Raw genomic sequence first — 18,322 nt, forward strand, 5'->3', positions numbered from 1 at the left:
CCCCACCCCCAACACACACACACACACACACACACACACACACACACACACACACACACACACACACCATCACCACCACCCCCAAAAGCCAGTAGTGAGTGTAATCCTGGTACTCCTCTGGCAATGCAAGAGGTGGAAACTGAAGAATCCCCAGAAGCCCACAGGTCAGCTAGCCTGAAGCAAGAGATCCTATCTCAAATAAGGTAGAAGACAAGCACCAACACTCAAGGTTGTTCTCTGATCTCCATAGACATATACAAACAAAAATATACACACTAAAACATTTTCTAGGTACTATGAGTCACGGTGAAAGGAGACAATGCAACATAATGGCTAAGACACTGCAAAAGCCTTGAAGTATAGAACATTCTGGAATTCTAGATTCCCCCATATGTTGAATGTGTGATCTTATACAGTTTCATAACCTTTCCATTATACATTTAATGTTTAAATGTGACCAAGGGTGCCTACTTTGCTGGTGTGTGTGTGTGTGTGTGTGTATGTGTGTGTGTGTCTAAGTAGGTAAGTAAGTAAATCTGTGAGAAATGCTAGGGCTTGATGTCCCCTGTCTGTAGTCCCAGCACTCTGGAGGTGGAAACAGGGGTATCAGGAGTTGAGGGCCAGCCTTGGACACATAGCAAGCTGGAGCCCACTCTAGCTAAATGAGATCCCATCTTACCCATCTCTAGTACATATGCATGTAGCCACAGAAGGAAAAAAAGAAAAATGATTGGCAGAGCCATGTAACGAGTCTAAAAATGGTAGAAATTACTAAAACAAAACTTCTTAAATAAGTCTTACATAAAATGAAATTTTCTCTTATTTTAAGTTACCAAGTACCTAACTACTGTAGCCTAAAAGTTATTTTTCAAGGTAACGCATGTAGGAGAAAGTCTGTGTCATCATCATCATCATCATCATCATCATGTTAGAAAAGAGCAATGTAAAATTTATAATAGATTACTTTAAAAATAGAATACTTAATCTTTAAAATTTTTACTACTTAAACCTAGTTACTAAGAAATGTTTTAGTTTTTATAATTACATTTGCTATCATTTGCTTTTTACTGGGGATGAGGCATGAGGTGAGAGTGCAGCCAGCTCTTCCCTGCTTCTAATGTATTCAACCCATTCAATTCAAAGTCTTATAGTCAGGTTCAGAGGATGCTGGATGTTTCAGTTGTGCAACTTCCCTAAGTAGCCCAACTAGTAGCTCAGTGTAAAATAGTTTATCTGGTGAGGCATGGTCTCAGTGTACCCTGTGATAAGCCGATATGCGTATCATGGTAGTTTTACCAGGATGAGATCTAGATATAAGTGCCAAACACTGTGTACTCTGCTTTTGCATTATCTCTGTGGAGCACACACAACACCCTCGAGACATAGGTATGTTGACAATTGCTGGTTTTGACTCTGAAGCACGTGAAGCCTACTTTCTGTCTTACAGATAGGACATGGCAGTGTGTCTTGCCATCTCATAACTAGCTCAGGACTATAAGGACTGTCTACAGTACATACAAAACACTGGGCTTTATTTTGGCCTACAATCACAAACTACATCTTTCAATCTTATGTGCAAAGTAAATAATGTAGCACAAAATAGATCAATATAAAGCCATCACTTGGAACTGTTTCCAGGACACGGAAACTCAGTGACACTAATACCAAATCCACACAGTTAAAGATGGCCCAGATCACCACTACCTTTATTAGTTTCTTGGGTTACAAATTGTGACAAACACAGTAGCTGAAAGCACTACAAATTTATTACTTGTAGTTCTACATAAGGACTCCTGTGGCCAAACTGAATTCATGGGAAAAACACAAGCCATTCTCCTTACTTACCTTGATCTCTGTTAACACAACAGTTTCTAACAGGCATGTTAAAAGGTAATGAGACTAAATGGTTGACATGTATGGTAACATGTGTCATGGTTTAATTGCTTAATGTTCAAACTCTACCCTCAAAAATCTGTATAATGATAGGTTATCATAAATGTTAGAGCTCTGTAATATTTCTTGTTAAGACTCAGTCTGACCAAACTCTACCTGAAAGTCCAACATGTGTGCACATGACTTTCTTAGAGTGTATTTGGTAGTGATCATATACAGTAAACACAACCAAGGTACTAATAAAACAAAAACCACTAATATTCTTTAAAGCTTTCTATTGTGGATTCTCCTTGGTGTTTAAATGACTAGAGACACTGAATGACTTCCTTGTCGAGAGCCCTTATTCCCGTTTATGTACGGTGCCCATCCAGACTATCTTCCCAGAGAGCGGGAACCTTCTTCCAACGTTGTAATCCCTGTGTAGGTCACGCAATGAAGCCCTCTTTTGTTTCCTAGGGTTTTTTTTTTTTAATGACTTTTGTTTTGTTTTTGGATTAAACTAAACTAAAGCAGTCACTGAGATAAAGCATTTTTAAATCTTAAAAAAAAAAAAAAAGCAGCTGCATTTAAAAGAATATTGCTTTACTTCCTTTAAAAACACCACAGAACTGGGACATATTGGTTATTTGAAACCAAAAGTGTCTTCATGTCAAATCTATATTAATAAACATATTATATATATTTGAATATGTTTTAATGTGCTTTTGCGTATATGCTGGGGGAAGGGGTAGGGATGTAGGTCAGTGGTAAAGCTCCTACCTAGCATTTCTGAATTCAGTCCTGTCACCAGCCACAAAACTGATTTAGACTTTTAAAAATACAATGAAATTTTTTTTCTAGTATATTTCAAAACTAATATTTGAATGTTTAGGGAAACTCTTAATGCAATTGTGACTGTTATGAAAATCTTTGACAAAGGTACTCAAACAACTCTGACTTCTATTTTTAATAGTCTGATTTGGGTAAAAGGCTAATTATTTAAAACGTCAGGTTTTTGAACTTGAAGTAGCCCTTTGAGACAAACAATCAAACAGCATTTACAGTAAGTTTGTAAAGTTTCAACAAGTCTGACTATGCATTTTATTTGCACTTTTCTGTTACAGGAGATGAGTATGACGTATGTGCTATCTGTTTGGAGGAATATGAAGACGGAGATAAGCTAAGGATCCTCCCCTGCTCCCATGGTATGAGTAATCACACAGTGCTGTGAGCTTGCATATAATTCAATTTTGAGCTCTGTGTCAGGGAGAAGAGACAGAAATGCAAAAATGAAGGATAGATGTGATTCTATAGAAATACACTAACTTCTTACGCACGTACACCATATGAACAGATCACAACACTAAATAAACATAGCAAGAAATTAAGTAATACAGTCTCTTAATATGACAGTGTTATGCAGGATTGACTCCAGAGGAATGTCTATGCATCTTACTTTCCATATTTCAATGTCATCCTTTTTGTGTTTTGATAAAAAAGAAAATATTGCATAAAAAATACCAAATTTCAGCACCTGTTAACACTGGGATCATGTCCTTCTTCATAAAGAGCATCTTATTCCCTGCTGAACCAACCGAACATTGTATTTGAAAATAGTACTTTTAACAGAACTGTGGTACTGAAGATGTATATTTTGCTTCAACAGCTTATCATTCCAAGTGTGTAGATCCTTGGCTAACTAAAACCAAAAAGACCTGTCCAGTCTGCAAACAAAAAGTTGTTCCTTCCCAAGGTGATTCGGACTCTGACACAGACAGCAGTCAGGAAGAAAACGAGGTGTCAGAGAACACCCCTTTACTTCCACCTTCCGCTTCTGTCAGGACCCAGTCATTTGGGTCTTTGTCAGAATCCCACTCACATCAGAACATGACAGAGTCTTCAGACTACGAGGAAGATGACAATGAAGAGACCGAAAGCAGTGATGCAGACAATGAAATTACTGAACACAGCGTTGTGGTCCAGCTACAGCCTAATGGTGAACAGGATTACAACATAGCGAATACTGTGTGACTTTCAGGTGGTTGGTTTATTTCCCTTCAAAACGTTTATTTAGGTATATGGTTTGATTTTTCTGCTCCCTTTAGACATTTCTGTAGAAATAACTTATTTTTTAGTTTTCTAGTGTAATCAAGTTCCTGAAACAGGCTATTTGATCTCTGATACTTACGTCAAATAGTATAATCCATTCCACTAACAAGTAACAGACTGGTGCTGTAACTCAGGCATCAAATTAGCTCTCTGGGGATGATGGAATGTAGTCAAGACACTCTAAAAATTCTCACTATAGCTTGAAATGAAGGCCTAGATCACAGTATACAGCTGTTGTTACACATGAAGTCTGCTCTGGTCATCTAGCATGAGCTAAAACAACTCTCACTTCCATAACGTTGCCTAGCGTTGTTGGGATGGACACGTCTCTTCTGATGTTCTCCCTGTGTCATGGTTAGTGACTGACAGCAGGCAAGTCAGGATTTTTCTTTCTTTCTTCGTAGCACCACAGAGAAACTAAAAAGTCTTTTTCCTCCCCATTCCCAAGTAGTTATTCCTCATAGGAAAGGTCTAGTGTAGACTTCAAATACTTTGTTTTAAGGTTTTTAAGACCATTATAGTGTTATAAGTTTGATTCCACAGGAACATATGTCCCTGGACCTTACTTTCCATATTTCAGTATCCTTTTGTGTTACAAAAAAAAAAAAAAAAAAAAAAAAAAAAAAGCTGCATAAAAATACCAAATTTCAGCAACTGTTAATACTGAGATCATATACCTCTTCATAAAAAGCATCTTCTGCTAGTTAGCCTTGCTGAACCACGTGCAGAGGAAATTGTTCAAGTATTTGGTTTGAAAATAAGTGCTTTTGTTTAATAGAACTAATGTATCAAGGCAATGTATTATGAATAGCTAAATTATATAACACTGTAACTATGTAGAAAATATACTTAAATATAATCAGAATGTTAAGACTTTTTATATGGCCTTGTATGAGAGCTTCAATGTTAATAAATGTTTTCCACTTTAAAAGCCACAAAGTATTTGTTCTGATGAACTCTTTATCACATTAGCCTTATATGCAGGGTGCTATAAAGGAAAATAATGCAAGTCATACATCACCTTAGAATTCGACACAAGGTTACTTAGGATTTACAAGCATTTAGACTTTCCCTCCAAAGTTACCACTATAGCCAAAATCACCCCGTAAATAGTATAAATTCGGGTACTCTGTTGTAAATTATGGCACATTCTTTACAGTAGATGCATCTAGTGACATTGAAAAGTAAATAAAATCATGTTGTAGAATAAGTCTATTGGTGTATGAGCCTTTCATTATTTTTTAAATGCTGTATTTTAAGAGAAATGTAACACTAGTAAAAGAAGTTTTAATTTTAAATTGTTTCTCTTTAAAAGTTTTTATACTATTCGTTTGTGGGTTTTGTTTGTTTGTGCTTAGTTTAGTTTTTTGAGACAAGGTTTCTCTCTGTAGCCCTAGCCATCCTGGAACTTACTCTGTAGATCAGGCTTTCCTCTGCCTCCCAAGTGCTGGGATTAAATGCCTGCATCAGCTCTTTACTTTAAAAAAAAAAAAAAAAGATTTTTACTATAGTGATAAAAGCAACATGATATTGACACAAAATGATGAACAGACCAGAACAGAGGACCCAGATATAAGGCCATGAAATACAGTCACCTGGTTTTGATACATTTGTGTATCTTCAGCAAATGAGGCTGAGCAAACTGGGTATCCACATACAGAAGAATGAAACTTGAACCTTATCTCATCTTCTATAAAAGGCAATTCCAAATATAGTAAAGACTTGAGTGTCAGACCTCAATTCTGAATGCTAGAGGATAAAGCCGGAAGTAAACTAGATATAGGAACAGGTAAGGACTTCCTATGTAGGACTCCAGTTGCTCAGGAAATAAGGCTAACAAAGGACATTGCTGATCAAGTAAAGAGGCAGCCTACATAATAGAAGAAAATCTTTACCAGATATCTGATAGGGTTTGGTGTATAGAATATATGAAGAGCTTTAAAAGCTGAAAAGAAAAAATAGAAACAACCTGATTAAACACTGGTCTAGGGAACTGAACAGAGTTCACAAAAGAAGAAAGACAAATATCTAATACTTTAAGTGTCCAACATTTTATCCAAGTCAGAATGGCTATTTTTTCCTTTTTTGTTTTTTTTGTTTTTTGTTTTTCGAGACAGGGTTTCTCTGTGTAGCCTTGGCTGTCCTGGACTCACTTTGTAGACCAGGCTGGCCTTGAACTCACAGCAATCCTCCTGCCTCTGCCTCCAGAGTGCTGGGATTAAAGGCGTGCGCCATCACACCTGGCCAGAATGGCTATTATCAAGAGTAAATGATTCCAAATGCTGGCAATAGTGTGGAGAAGGGAACCTGATTCACTGTTGTGGGGAGTGTAAACTGGTGCAGCCCCTATGAAGGTAAGTGTCAGTGTCTCAAAAACCTAAAAATAGAAGAGTGCTAAATGGCCCACCAGGACACGTACCTAGGATTCCATACCCTATAGCAGAGATACTTGTACTTCCATGTTCATTGCAGCTCTATTCACAATATAGAGGTGATGGAACCTGCTTAAATGACAATGAAGAATATATAATGAAAATATTATATACATACATATGTATGTGCACACACACACATACATATATATGTGGGAAACAGTATACTGAATGAGGTAACCCACAGTCCAAAAAGACAAACACTGTTTATTCTCCCTTATATGCTGATACTAGCTAGGAATTTTTACAACAGTGTGCTTACCAGAGTGTTGGTAAAGGCCAGAAAGGTAGGTGTGTGTGTGTGTGTGTGTGTGTTGGGGAAGTTTGAACACAACAGGCATGAAAGTTCAGAGGTGGGGACACTAATAGGAAGGTCTGAGCAGGAAGAGGGGTAGGAGAAGAGGGAAGAGGAGGGTGGATGATAACCAAAACTAAGGCTATATAGGAAACTCATATGGAGGATACGTGTATATGAGGTTATTTTAAAAAGGAAAAAGTTTGGTTTTAGGCATCTATGGATGGCTAATATTTCTCCCAAAGCCATGGATTATTAAACAAAAATCTCAGTGCTGAGTATGGGATACCTCCTACGAACTGTTGACTGGGGAGGGGGCTCAAACAATTCAAGGTCATTGATAGCGATCTTAGTTGTCAACCTGAACCTGATTAAGACTACTGCTAGAGATAACACATACTCTGGCCACAAGATAGAGAGAAATCAGGCTGGAGCCCAGTTGGAAGATTCCCTCCTGTTGCTAGCCTTCATGGTGCCAGAAGGTGCTATGCAGGCTGCTGTGTAAGAAATGCCATTAATGGTGTTACTCAGCTATGAATCCTGAAAGCTGCCTTAATGACTTGCCAGGCAAGATGTGTCCACTTATGAGACAGTGTTCCGACTGGTATGAGGATACCAACTGCCTGAGGCCTGCTGCATAAGGAGATTGTGCCTGGTTCTATCAACCTGGTCAGGAGCCCATGGATAGAGAGATCACAGGCCCTGTGGACATCCTACTGCTATTGTTTTACTCTATGGTCATGTTAGGAAATTGGCTTATAAATACTCCTGTTTGTGCTGCTCCGGGAGATGTGTTCATCAGAAGCCTTTAAAAACCCTTTAAATGCCAAAAGTATGCTCAGTTCTAAATGGAATGGCTAATATCACTTCCTTCACGGCTCAGGGTGCATCACGGAAGAGCGTGTAGAAAGCATGTTAAAAGCCAGAGAATGGTAGAAGCTAAGCAAAAGGATGACTTCTGGCCATAACATGGCCATCACAATCATGACCTCACTGCAGCTGTGGTTGTCTGCACCAGCCTAGCCCGTCAACATCTTATTCTGGTTGGAGGAGGGAGCCCATGGAGCTCCGCCCCTCCCTGAGGGACTGCTGGCAATCAACAGTGCTGGAGGAGGTATACTTTTCTTCAGTGGCATGATCTCCCCAGCCATGAGCTTCTGGCCAGGTTTACAGAACCAGGCACATTTTCCTCCATGTGCAGCAGGCCTCATACCAGGCACAAGTAAGTTGCAATTCAGAAAGCTAGCTGGACATGGCACTGGAAGAGGCAGGACTTCATGTGAGACCCTGCCTCAAAATAAGTTGTACAATGACTTAAGTTTCAAATTTGGAGGTCTCTTAAAAAAAAAAAAGACTTGTGCTCAATGTACAAAATTAGTATGTAAATATACTTCAGGCAATCTGAAAACTGATTCAAAGAATTCAAGCCATCAGTTCAAAATGAATAAATGGGATAGAAAATGTATAAGGAGGCTATTTGGTTTCAAGACTAATGTACTTAGTGGACTTGAGCCAATTAAATGTGTGTGTAGGTAACAAAGATGACAGGATCTGTTGCCGTCACCTGGATATAACCATCCAGAACTGAACGTGCATGCCAGCTGTTGGTAGCTTGACAAGACCCACAGTCATGCATGAAGGAAGGCTGCGTCAATCCACAGGGTTATAGTAATCGCTTTGAACCAGCAAAGGACAATAACTACATCCCAGAGCTTTGGTCTCCTTGTGCAGAACTGTACCCACAATGCAACCTTTCTGCCTTTGGAACTGACAGCACAAAGTGTCACAGTTAACCTAAGTAGGCATCTTTTGAGGAAAAGCTTAAGTATTCAAGCCCTTAGAATTTTAAATTAGGGTTCATAGCATTCTATTGATACTTTTACTGGAAATATTTTAATTATTATGGAAAATGCTACTCAAATTAGATCAAATACTTATACCTATGTGATTTTTCAAAATATACCTTCTCATTCCATAAACTACTTTGTTATAAATTTAGACTATATAAGAAAAACAGAAGAAACTAAAGTCATAACAATGACAACACTAGTATCTGTAAAAATGTAAATTTGTATGCATAATAAAAACACAAAATGTTATCTAGATTTTTTAAAGTAAAAGGGTCAACTCAACATACACTAATGACACTGTCATTTTCCTACTCCTTTAAGATAAAGCAGAGGCTGGAAAAAAACACTTTACCATGGTAAATAGGTAGAAGTTAAAATGTGACATAATTTTATGGATTTATTTTTTTTTAGCTTTTTAAGAAATGTGCATGGTGTTTTGCCTTCATTTGTGCACTGTGTGCATACAGTACCTGGAGAGGCCAGGAAAGGGTGTTGGATCCCTTGGGATGGGAGTTACATACAGTTGTAAGCCTCCCATGTGGTTGCTGGGACTTGAATTCCCATCCTCTGGAAATACTCCTAACTATTAAACCTGTTATGTCATCTGCACTGTTTCACTTAACCTAAGATAAAAAGATTAACTAAGGTCACTGTCTCCCGGTAAGTGCATAGCTGAGTCACTACGTCCATGGCTACATATGAGATTGTGACTGCCTTTAGTCCTTAACCCAGAGCTCAGAACAAGGATCTGGTTCTTTTACATTTAAATTAGGAGTTCGTCTGGATCAAAAGCACTGCTACGACTGGCTGGTGTTTGTTCTCAATATTCACTTAAAATCTACATTTCATGGTTTATAGCTATTAAGCTTTTCCCCTTTCATTCTTCTCTCAGGCCTCCTAGGGATATCAACCAAAAACGAACAAGTTACAGTAAGACTAGGCACAAACCCTCATCAATCAAGGTTGAATGAGGCAAACCAGTGGGAGGAAAAGGGTTCCAAGAGAAGGCAAGAGTCAGAGTCAACCCTCCTCCCCACAGAATTCCCACAAAAACACTAAGCTGATTAACGATAACATGCTTTATATGTTTATATAACATGTTATATAGAGGACCTAGCTCAGACCTATACAGGGTCTGTAATTGTCACTTCAGTGTCTGTGAGTCCCTATGAGCCCTGCTTAGGTTGATTCAGCGGACTGTATTCTAGTGGTGTCTTAAGACCCCTCTGGCTTCTACAGCCCCTCCCTCTTCTGTGGGGTTCCCCTGGCTCTGCCTAGTGTTCAACTGTGGGCCTCTGCATCTGCTCCCATCAGTTTTAAGCTCTTAAAACTATGGCATTAAATAATATTAAAATCCACTTTAAAGGGTCTAATTAAAAATTCCAATTATAAGCATAAAACACTGGGATTCAAGAGAGTCACCTGAAAACACAGCCCAAGGATAACTGTGCCTGGACTATCTGCCTTCAAAGTAGAAGTGTAAAGTATTCACACACTATGTAGCATGCCCAGCTAGGCCAGCAGCAACAGCAGCATCTTGTCTTCTCACTGTAACTGTTCTAAAAGACATACTCAACCTTATGCTTTCAAGTTTGGTTAATGTTAAGTGTGATGGGCATTTTGATAAACAAATTTATATAGCTCCATTTCCTTATGCTAAACCTTCAGCACTAAGTAAATAATAAAATAGACATGGGATACAACACACATACCACATACATTTCCCTAAGTATATTTTTATTGAAATTGTGAGCAGGAACCAATGACTTATATCTTTACTATTTCAGTGTGACAGTCTCCCTTTACCACATGTTCAACATACACTGTGATTTACAGGTGCATTCATTAAGGTTTTCACTGTTTGGTTCACTATAATGTGAGTAATTACTCAAAATTCTCAAATCATCACCTCACTGAATTTTCATTTGCCCACCCTTTATTCTTAATGAAGATTGATACAAGATTTTGTTTTTTAATTCCTAGGATCTTTTTATGTACCAAAGTAGACCCAGATTTCTACATTCTAAATATTTTATATCTCATATGTAAATAAAATTTATAATTAATGCCTCATAACTTGTAAAAGAAAATTTCATTATGTACAGTATATTTTAAGTAAGGAAAAGATTAATTCCTATTCCCTAACCCATTCTTTCTCAATGGAGTTTGCAGGTCAATTGATATACACCACACTGGTTATTTCTAAACATGTATTTTCTGGTCTGTGGACTCTCCATTTATAAGGTAGAATCCTGGAGTCCATGGCCCAGCTCCCCCATTTCATTTAGAATAACTTGAGGACTTCCTGCTGTTTCTGCTTGACAATTTGTAGTAATGGTGTGTCTCCATAGTCTTCAACTTAAATATTTACTTTACAAACTGTAGGACTAAAATATTTAGCTGTGGTCAACACATTACTCTGAAAACTGGAATATGCAGAAGTCTCGGGTTCTCTTGAGCTCTGCCCGGAGAACGGCTTCTTACTTGCTGACGTCAGCTCGCTAGCAGAGTGCAAATCTAAAGTCACTGACAGCTGCTCTAGAAGAACCCTCGATAATGGATTCCTCAGAAACTCTCCTTGCCCCTGCGGCCTCTTACTGCTTATGCGATTGAGTTCACATCACGAGACCAACATAACAATTTCCTAGCCAGTTAGTTTTCTTCATGTAAGTCTGAGGATGAGCATAGAAAGAATGATCAAAAGCCTAAAGCACAGCAAAGTTTAATGAAAAGAAATCTGTAGGTGCTTCTATACGCTTGCAGGTGAGCCTGCCTATTCCTTACATTTCCTTGTCAGCTCAGGTAGGAGTCTTCTGAGTTTAAAGCCAACAAGGGCTACAAACCAAGAACCTCCCACCCCACCCTACTCCACTCTTTAAAATCAACAGTGACAGTAAAACCAACAATTTATAATTTATAATAACAACAGGAGGCTATAAAATATTTGGTTGGAATAAATTTATTTCATCTGTCTGTAAACAAGGTGTTTAATAGTTATGGCATTTTTTTAAATGCATATTAAATCAGATGAGTTAGACTGTATCCCAGATGTAACAAAGTGCAGGGAAAGAAATGGACAAATCAGCAACAAGATTTGTTTTTAAGTCTGTACATTATCCACAATGCCCAAACAATAGAAGCAAATACTAGAATGTCCCTAAAGTAGTGCCATTCGAAAGGAAATCCATCTCACAATAGCAACAGTTCATTTTAACAATAGTATGGCACAGGATACATATGAAAAAAATACATCACAAGACAGCCAAGTCCACAATAATGCAACTTCATATAAAAACCTAAGCTGCAAATAAAAATTGGTCCTATGAAAAATAAACTGGACACACTCCAGATGGTTATGTTGGGATACCTAATACCCATAATGGCAGCCTTTTACAATTTCACTCAGAGTACAGCTGGTGTGCAAAGAAAAGACAGTCTGAGCTACTGCAATGACAGAATGTCCCTGGGAATTTGATCAGTATCGTTACTGTGGTAAGGTCATGGGAGGAAGTGCCTGTGCTAGGACAGGTGCACTCTTCATGTCCTATAGACACTACAAATAGTCTGTCTCAAGTGCAATCACCGTATTAAAAGTAAATCACTGCAACTCGCAATAGCTCATCAACACAGGAGGTATTAATTAGGTTAAATAAACCAGGCACTACACCAAAGAGAATGGAAGCAAACCAAATATCTCATGTTTGAAGGGAGGGGATGAGAAAGGAGTGAAGTAAAGATGCATGCACTTTTTCCTCCCAACCATGCTCTACAAAAGGAAGACTAAATGAGCCAAGTAAATGCTCAAAGTGCTGAAAAGACATTGATCAAATTAGAGATTGTACAACCGGCACCTTGCTTAATATTAACTTATTTTAGTAATCAGTATCCCATTAATTGCTAAGACAAAGTGATGCCCAACTTGGCATGCCCCCTTCCCCAATTTCAAGATATCATGCAAATCATTATTGTGCTGCAATTATGATGCCAGATAAAGGTTGGTTATACACAGTGGCTAACATACAAATGACCCTTTGGGAATCATGACATTAGAAAATAGGTAAAGAAAAACTAGCTACCATCTACTATCTGGCAGCACTGTGACCATAATTGGGGTGGTGATGAAGACAGTTGATAAGTAGATGGGGAGAGGCTGCTTACACATCAGACCTCCTCAGGTATAAAGCGAGTTCATATGCTTTCTTGTTAAGTGTGCCTCCATGGACACCTTCCTTTCCCATGACTATAACCAATGCTGGAGTACACAGGGAAACAAAACAAAAGTGAACACAATTATTTAAGGGGAAGGGGCAGAAAGAAAGACACCTTTCCCCACCAACAGAGGGATACAAAGGAGACACAGGTTCATATCCCATCACCCTGCATTGCTAATAAAATTTCCAGAATTAAGACTTAAGCTTACAGCTAGGAAAATTTAAGAGCAATTTTCCCCTAATACTTAACAGTCTGCCTAGCAGCTAGAACCCAGAGTCTCTCAAGTATTTTGCCATTGAGTATGCCTTCTTATTCAATCCGCCTCCATGGACCCCTTCTTTTCCCATTACAAAGACCAAGACTGAAAGAAAAAGGAGAAAAGTGTTTCAAAAGAAGTGTTAATCAAGAAAATCACATAAGTTTAAGCAGATAGAACCCTATTAATAAGTTAACATTAAGTTAGTTTCCATGAACTGTCAAGCACTGAAATCATCATGTCTCTAGAATGGAGAGCTTTCAGGCTCGTAATACACTAGAACCAAAGCATAGTGTGGATATACTTAGGAAACCCCTTTGTACAACAGCTAAGTTCCATAAAGGAGTCTTTATGAGAGCTAGGAGAAAAATGATTTACCTTGACTCCTAGGGAAAAACACTGGCTGATTTCACAATTTATCTCCCAAAATATATTTTAAAAATTTTGTATTTTTCATTTACATATGCTCCCCAAATCTGATGTGTTTGATAAATACAAGCTACTATCTTACACATGTGGCTATGAGTAAACATGTTACTTCCAAAGGAAAATGAAAACCAAACTTTAAACAGAAATTTAACTGCTAGTTGGAAAATGCTATATTAATGGTATTTGTCTTATACAGATACTTTCCTTTGCTAATTGTTTTCTCAACTAAAAATTGTAAAACCTGTTTACTGTTTCTAGCACCTAATTCTGTAGTGGACTTCAAAGGTCTACCCTCAAATATGTGTGCAGGTGTGTGTCAAGTGTAGTCACTGCCACTAGATGTCAGTAGTGTTCTTTGGTATAAAATTATCATTTGGCTTTCTGTGTGGGTTTTTTTTTTTAAATGCATATGGGTGTTTTGTCATGTAGATATATACCATGTGTGTCTGGTGTTGTTGGAGGCCAGAAGAGGGCATCAGAGGCCCTGGGACTGTAGTTACAGACAACTGTGAACTGCTGTGTGTATGCTGGGACTAGAACCTCTGTTCTATAGAAGACAGATCATTGCTATTAACCAATGAGCCGTCTCTCCAGCCCTTCAGCTGTTGCATTTAAAAAAAAAAAAAACTATGTATCTGGAAGCATCTGAAACATGATTTGTCTGTTTTAAAATTAATCTCATTTTTATGGAAACCCATAAACAAATCACATGTCAATCAGAGCCCTGCAGCATTAGATTATAGTTCACTGTGGGTTCATGTGTCTTCACACGGCAGAGTTCTTCTATGTGCCTACTTTGCCAAATGAGGCAGTTATACAAGTTAATACATTTCCATGTATTTATGAATCAGTGAGATGTCAGAGTGAACTTCAATTTCAGAAGTTCTCTTTGAAGTATTTCCTTAATCCATGTTGACACCAGAATTTTTCTTACCAAGTCAGAGTTTGTAGGCCAAGTATGTAAACTGCATGTAGTTTCCTACTTTTCAAATTGAAATTTCCTTCTTTGGAAGTAATTCAGTAAATAGAGAATGTATGCCTTAACTCTCATCTATTTCTCTCTCCAAAAATGTTCCTGGGAGAATAAAATGAACCAATGCATTTTTTTTTTTTTTATGATGAGCAGTGAATTGATTTCCAATCTAAACAAACATGAACGATCCACAAGTAAAGACTCTAATTAGAGTCAAAAACAACTGAGTGACTTGGACAATTTAACAATCATATATACCACAGGGTTATACCATGTTGGACTGTGTAAGAGGTAATTTTTTAGTTGTAGGTTTACTAAAGTTGAAGATGAAAAGTTGACACTAATAATTTAAAATAAGTCAGGGTGAAGAAGCACTGGCAACAACTGTGCAGTGGACAAGCCGAAAGCAGTACCTCCCTTCAGTGCTGAGCAGTTCACAAAAACCACCTTAAGAGCCAGTATGAACCACTTTTGAATTTAAACCATTAAAGAAACTCAAGTTGTATATGGCATGTAACTTTTAGGCACACAAAGAACTGCTCACCTCTACCAGCTCTGCCGACGGCAACATTGTATGTGGGCTCCCCGCCTTGGCTCTTTGTCCGGATGTCCATCGTGCAGTCACCGTCAACATATAGACTATCTCTAATCACTGAACACTTCTTTGCTCCAAGAGTCAAACCGTTGGTAAAGAAACCTTCCCGGTCTTTTCCTACAATCATGTCTATTTCTCCTGGCTGGCCACCCAAAACAGAAGAAAAAAAAATTAATCAGTTTGATACAGCAAACTGTGTGCTGATATAAAAATCAAGGTATCTTTTCCGCATTATTGCCTATTCCTACAATTACATGATTTGCACATTCGTTTGCTTCTGTAATTAGTAGTGAGGTCTGCTAAATAAAAGCCAGTGTATACAACCATACACCGAGTCTCTCTAAATAGTTGGCAGTTGACACTAGGTACAAACTGAAAACGAGTTATTTATAAACTATATCAAGTCAGGTGGTACTTGAAGGTGCTTATGTAATTGTAAAGATTCAGCTATAAGCTCTTCCAACAGCTTGCCTATCGTATGCAGCCACATTAGTCATGGTGCACCAAATTTAAAGTTGGGTAAAAGTCTATCCAGACAAGCCTGCTCACTTCTCTGCTTTGGGGCAGCTTGAAATATCCCTAGTAGTGTGTATGAACCCCAATCACCACCACACCCTGGCACATTTCCCAATTCGTATTTCCCTCCTATTTTTCTAGCCACTACTCTTTTCTCTCCAACTTGCCTGCCCTTTCATTCACTTATCCGCTTTCTTTCTGGACAAATGCTGAGTGGATTCTTTCTACAGCACCGCAGTAGGCAATAGAAAAACTATAGAGAAAATGGAGGGGCACTGGTAAAGAAAGTGAAATAGCCCAGAACCGGAAAAGAGAGCCCATTCATTCTAACATTCCATGGATAAGAAGGAAGGCGTCGCCCCCATCAGAACTGCAGAGTCATAGCAGGCCCCAGCCATTTCCATGCACACACTCCCGCAATCTTCTTAGCCAGACAGCGGGAACTCACACACAAAGACTGGACTGCAGAAAAAAAAAAAAAAAAAAAAAAAAAAAAAAGTTGATCGCCAAATGTCATTTCGCTACAGGATTTGTAGTCCGCCCATACCGGGGACAGGGGATCTGAGAGCACCTCCTATCAAGGGCTGAATCTACGCTAATGTGTTAATCCATGTTAAGTAGTAAAATGCTCAGCACCTGTGATATGGAACTTGAATTTTGCTATGTGATGGGAACGGAGCGGGAGTGTGGGGCTAAAGAAAATGAAGGGAATGGTTTTGTACTTGATACTGGTGTTAGATTTTTAAGGAAGAGCCTTGCATAGAAATGGGCATAACAATAAGCAGTGATAGAGGCTGAATGACGAATATTCCCCCAAATGTGTGGCAACCCGGTCAAAAGCCGTCAAGTCACATGAAAATGAGGTAACGTGAAACATAAATCGGTATTAGTTCTTTACTACCGTCCCTTGGAGAAGTGTCACCCCCTCCTCGACTTCCCAGATTTTTATTTTTTAAATCACCCTTAAACCACCCCCTTTTTAGAGCTATGTTGCGTAACTGGGGATAACGGTATATCGATGAATCTCTATAGGTGGAGAAGAGAAATCAATGGCAGTTCGCCATCTTGGAGGAAAAAAAAAAAAACTATAGAGCCAGAGCTGAAGTAGATTCACGATTCCACCTACGTGGTCCGCGTACCTTTCTCGCCAGCCTGGGAGGCCTGGACACCCGCAAGCCTACGCAAAGTCACTCCATTAATTCCCGGGACCGGCCACCGCCGCCTCCCGCAGCCCGCGCTCTCCGCCGCGCCAGGGCTAGCCTGCCGCTAGGACCCCCGCCCACACCCGGGGGGCCCCGTACTGCAGACCGCCGGGCTCCCCCGAACGCCTAGGGGCCTTCCCGGGGAGACATCCCCTCCTCCACCCTGGCAGCCGCAAGCCGGGGCGCCGCCGGGGCGAAGAGTCCGGCCGCCCCGCCCCCGCGCGGCCTCGGGTAGCATCCCCAGCCTCTGCCGCCGGCATCCGGGGCCCCGGCCGCATCCCCTCCCGCAGTCGGCAGCACCCTCTCCCCCAGCCTCGGCCGCATCCCCCCCTCTTCCTCACGGGCGGCGTCCCTTCCTCAGAGGCCCGTCGCACACCTGCCGGCTCCGCGCCCCCGGGCCTCACCGTGATGCTCTGGAAGACGCCCCCGGCCGTGGCTGCCCAGACGTATTTGGCGTCGCAGTAGCCGACAATGGCGGCCTCCTGGCAGCAGCCATCGCACATCAGGTTATCCACGTAGCTCTGCCAACCGGCCATCTTCAAGCCCTTCGCACTGCAGCGGGGACGGCAGGAGCAGAGGCGCAGCGGCGGCGGCGGCGGCGGCGGCGGCAGCGGAGGCGGGGCGGGGGCGGGGAGGAGGCGGCTCTGCGCAGGCACCGACCGCCCCTCTCCGGGGAACTGCGGCGGGCGGGGATAGGATCCGCAGCGGGGAGCGCCGGGCGGCCGCGGCCGCGGGGCTCAGGAGCCGGCGGCTGAACGACGCTGGCAACGGGGCTGGCGACGGCTGACTCTCACCGCAGCTCCTGAAGCTCTCCGCGGCCGGCGGGACGTGCGCGCGCGTGCGTGCGATCCCTCCGCAGCGCAGCCGGCGAGGGTCCCGGGAAGGGCGGGGGGGGGGGGAGCCGAGGCGGGGGCGCGGAGGGATACCGCCAGGGACAATCACTGCCTGCCGACACGTGCGGGAGGCGAGCGGGTGGGCGGCTAGGGCGCGGCGGCGGCGGTGTTGGTGGCCGCGCCTCTGGCCAAGCGAGGCGATTTGAATGTGAACCGTGGGGTTCCGGGAGTTCCGGGGGCACGGCCACGGTGCGCACACCTCCTGCGCCGGTTCTGGACGCGGTCTTGACAGCCTTGGTGTCGGGTGGCTGGGTTGCCGTGGTGACGGGATGCGGAGGGTTTACCCTTTGTAGTGGGAACGGCCAGTGGGGGTAGCCCACACTTGGGGAGGTGTCTCCGAGAAGACCTTGGCCGGCTGCGCCCTCATGCTCCAGAAATCAGAGCAGTGGCAGCGGAGCGCAGCTCTGTGCTCTTTGTTGCCTCCTTTGAGTACCAGGAGCCCCAGGTTCTGTGGAGCCTTTGCCCTGAACTCAGTGCTACTAATCATGCGTGGGGGCTCAATCGTCCAGAAATTCTAAACAAAAAGACTTGTGTGCACTTGGTAACTGGAAAGTTACTGTGCGTTGAATACGTTGATGAAAAAAAACACGAATAACAGAGAAAGGATTTATTCAACAGACCAGTGGTTCCCAACCATCCTAAGGCTGTGACCCTTTAATACAGTTCTTCATGTGTGGTAACCCCCACC

At 41.2% G+C, this 18,322-nt stretch overlaps 2 protein-coding genes across 3 annotated transcripts in view; one reads left to right on the forward strand and one right to left on the reverse strand.

Moving 5' to 3' along the window:
- Positions 1–5,191, forward strand: part of Rnf13 (ring finger protein 13) — a 97,626-nt gene extending 92,435 nt beyond the window's left edge. The window contains exons 9-10 of the mRNA XM_051157189.1: positions 2,997–3,077; positions 3,539–5,191. Of these exons, the coding sequence (XP_051013146.1) occupies positions 2,997–3,077; positions 3,539–3,903 (446 nt within the window). The 3' untranslated portion in view covers positions 3,904–5,191. The remainder of the gene's footprint in view (positions 1–2,996; positions 3,078–3,538) is intronic.
- Positions 5,192–11,480: 6,289 nt separating this feature from the next.
- On the reverse strand, positions 11,481–17,358 carry Pfn2 (profilin 2). 2 transcript variants are annotated; one of them, XM_051157191.1, is made up of 3 exons: positions 17,146–17,358; positions 14,973–15,165; positions 11,481–12,810 (listed from the first exon to the last, which is right to left on the reverse strand). In XM_051157191.1, exons 1-3 carry the CDS (start codon positions 17,275–17,277, stop codon positions 12,713–12,715), a joined length of 423 nt encoding a protein of 140 aa, XP_051013148.1. In that variant the 5' UTR covers positions 17,278–17,358; the 3' UTR covers positions 11,481–12,712. The 2 variants fall into 2 exon arrangements, with proteins under 2 accessions (XP_051013148.1, XP_051013147.1); XM_051157190.1 differs by lacking the exon at positions 11,481–12,810 and adding an exon at positions 12,865–13,131 and having other exon boundaries at positions 17,146–17,352.
- Positions 17,359–18,322: the final 964 nt, after the last annotated feature.

The sequence above is a fragment of the Acomys russatus genome, chromosome 15 (genome assembly GCF_903995435.1).
Source record: "Acomys russatus chromosome 15, mAcoRus1.1, whole genome shotgun sequence".
NCBI classification, from domain to species: domain Eukaryota; kingdom Metazoa; phylum Chordata; class Mammalia; order Rodentia; family Muridae; genus Acomys; species Acomys russatus.

Excerpts from the sequence above, each read along its gene's own strand:
- Pfn2 (XM_051157191.1), bottom strand. The coding sequence starts at position 17,277 with ATGGCCGGTTGGCAGAGCTACGTGGATAACCTGATGTGCGATGGCTGC. Across the intron at positions 15,166-17,145 it reads GCGTCTTCCAGAGCATCACG|CCAGGAGAAATAGACATGAT; the intron begins GTGAGGCCCGGG and ends TTGGGTGGCCAG. Across the intron at positions 12,811-14,972 it reads CGTCGGCAGAGCTGGTAGAG|CATTGGTTATAGTCATGGGA; the intron begins GTGAGCAGTTCT and ends TGTGTACTCCAG.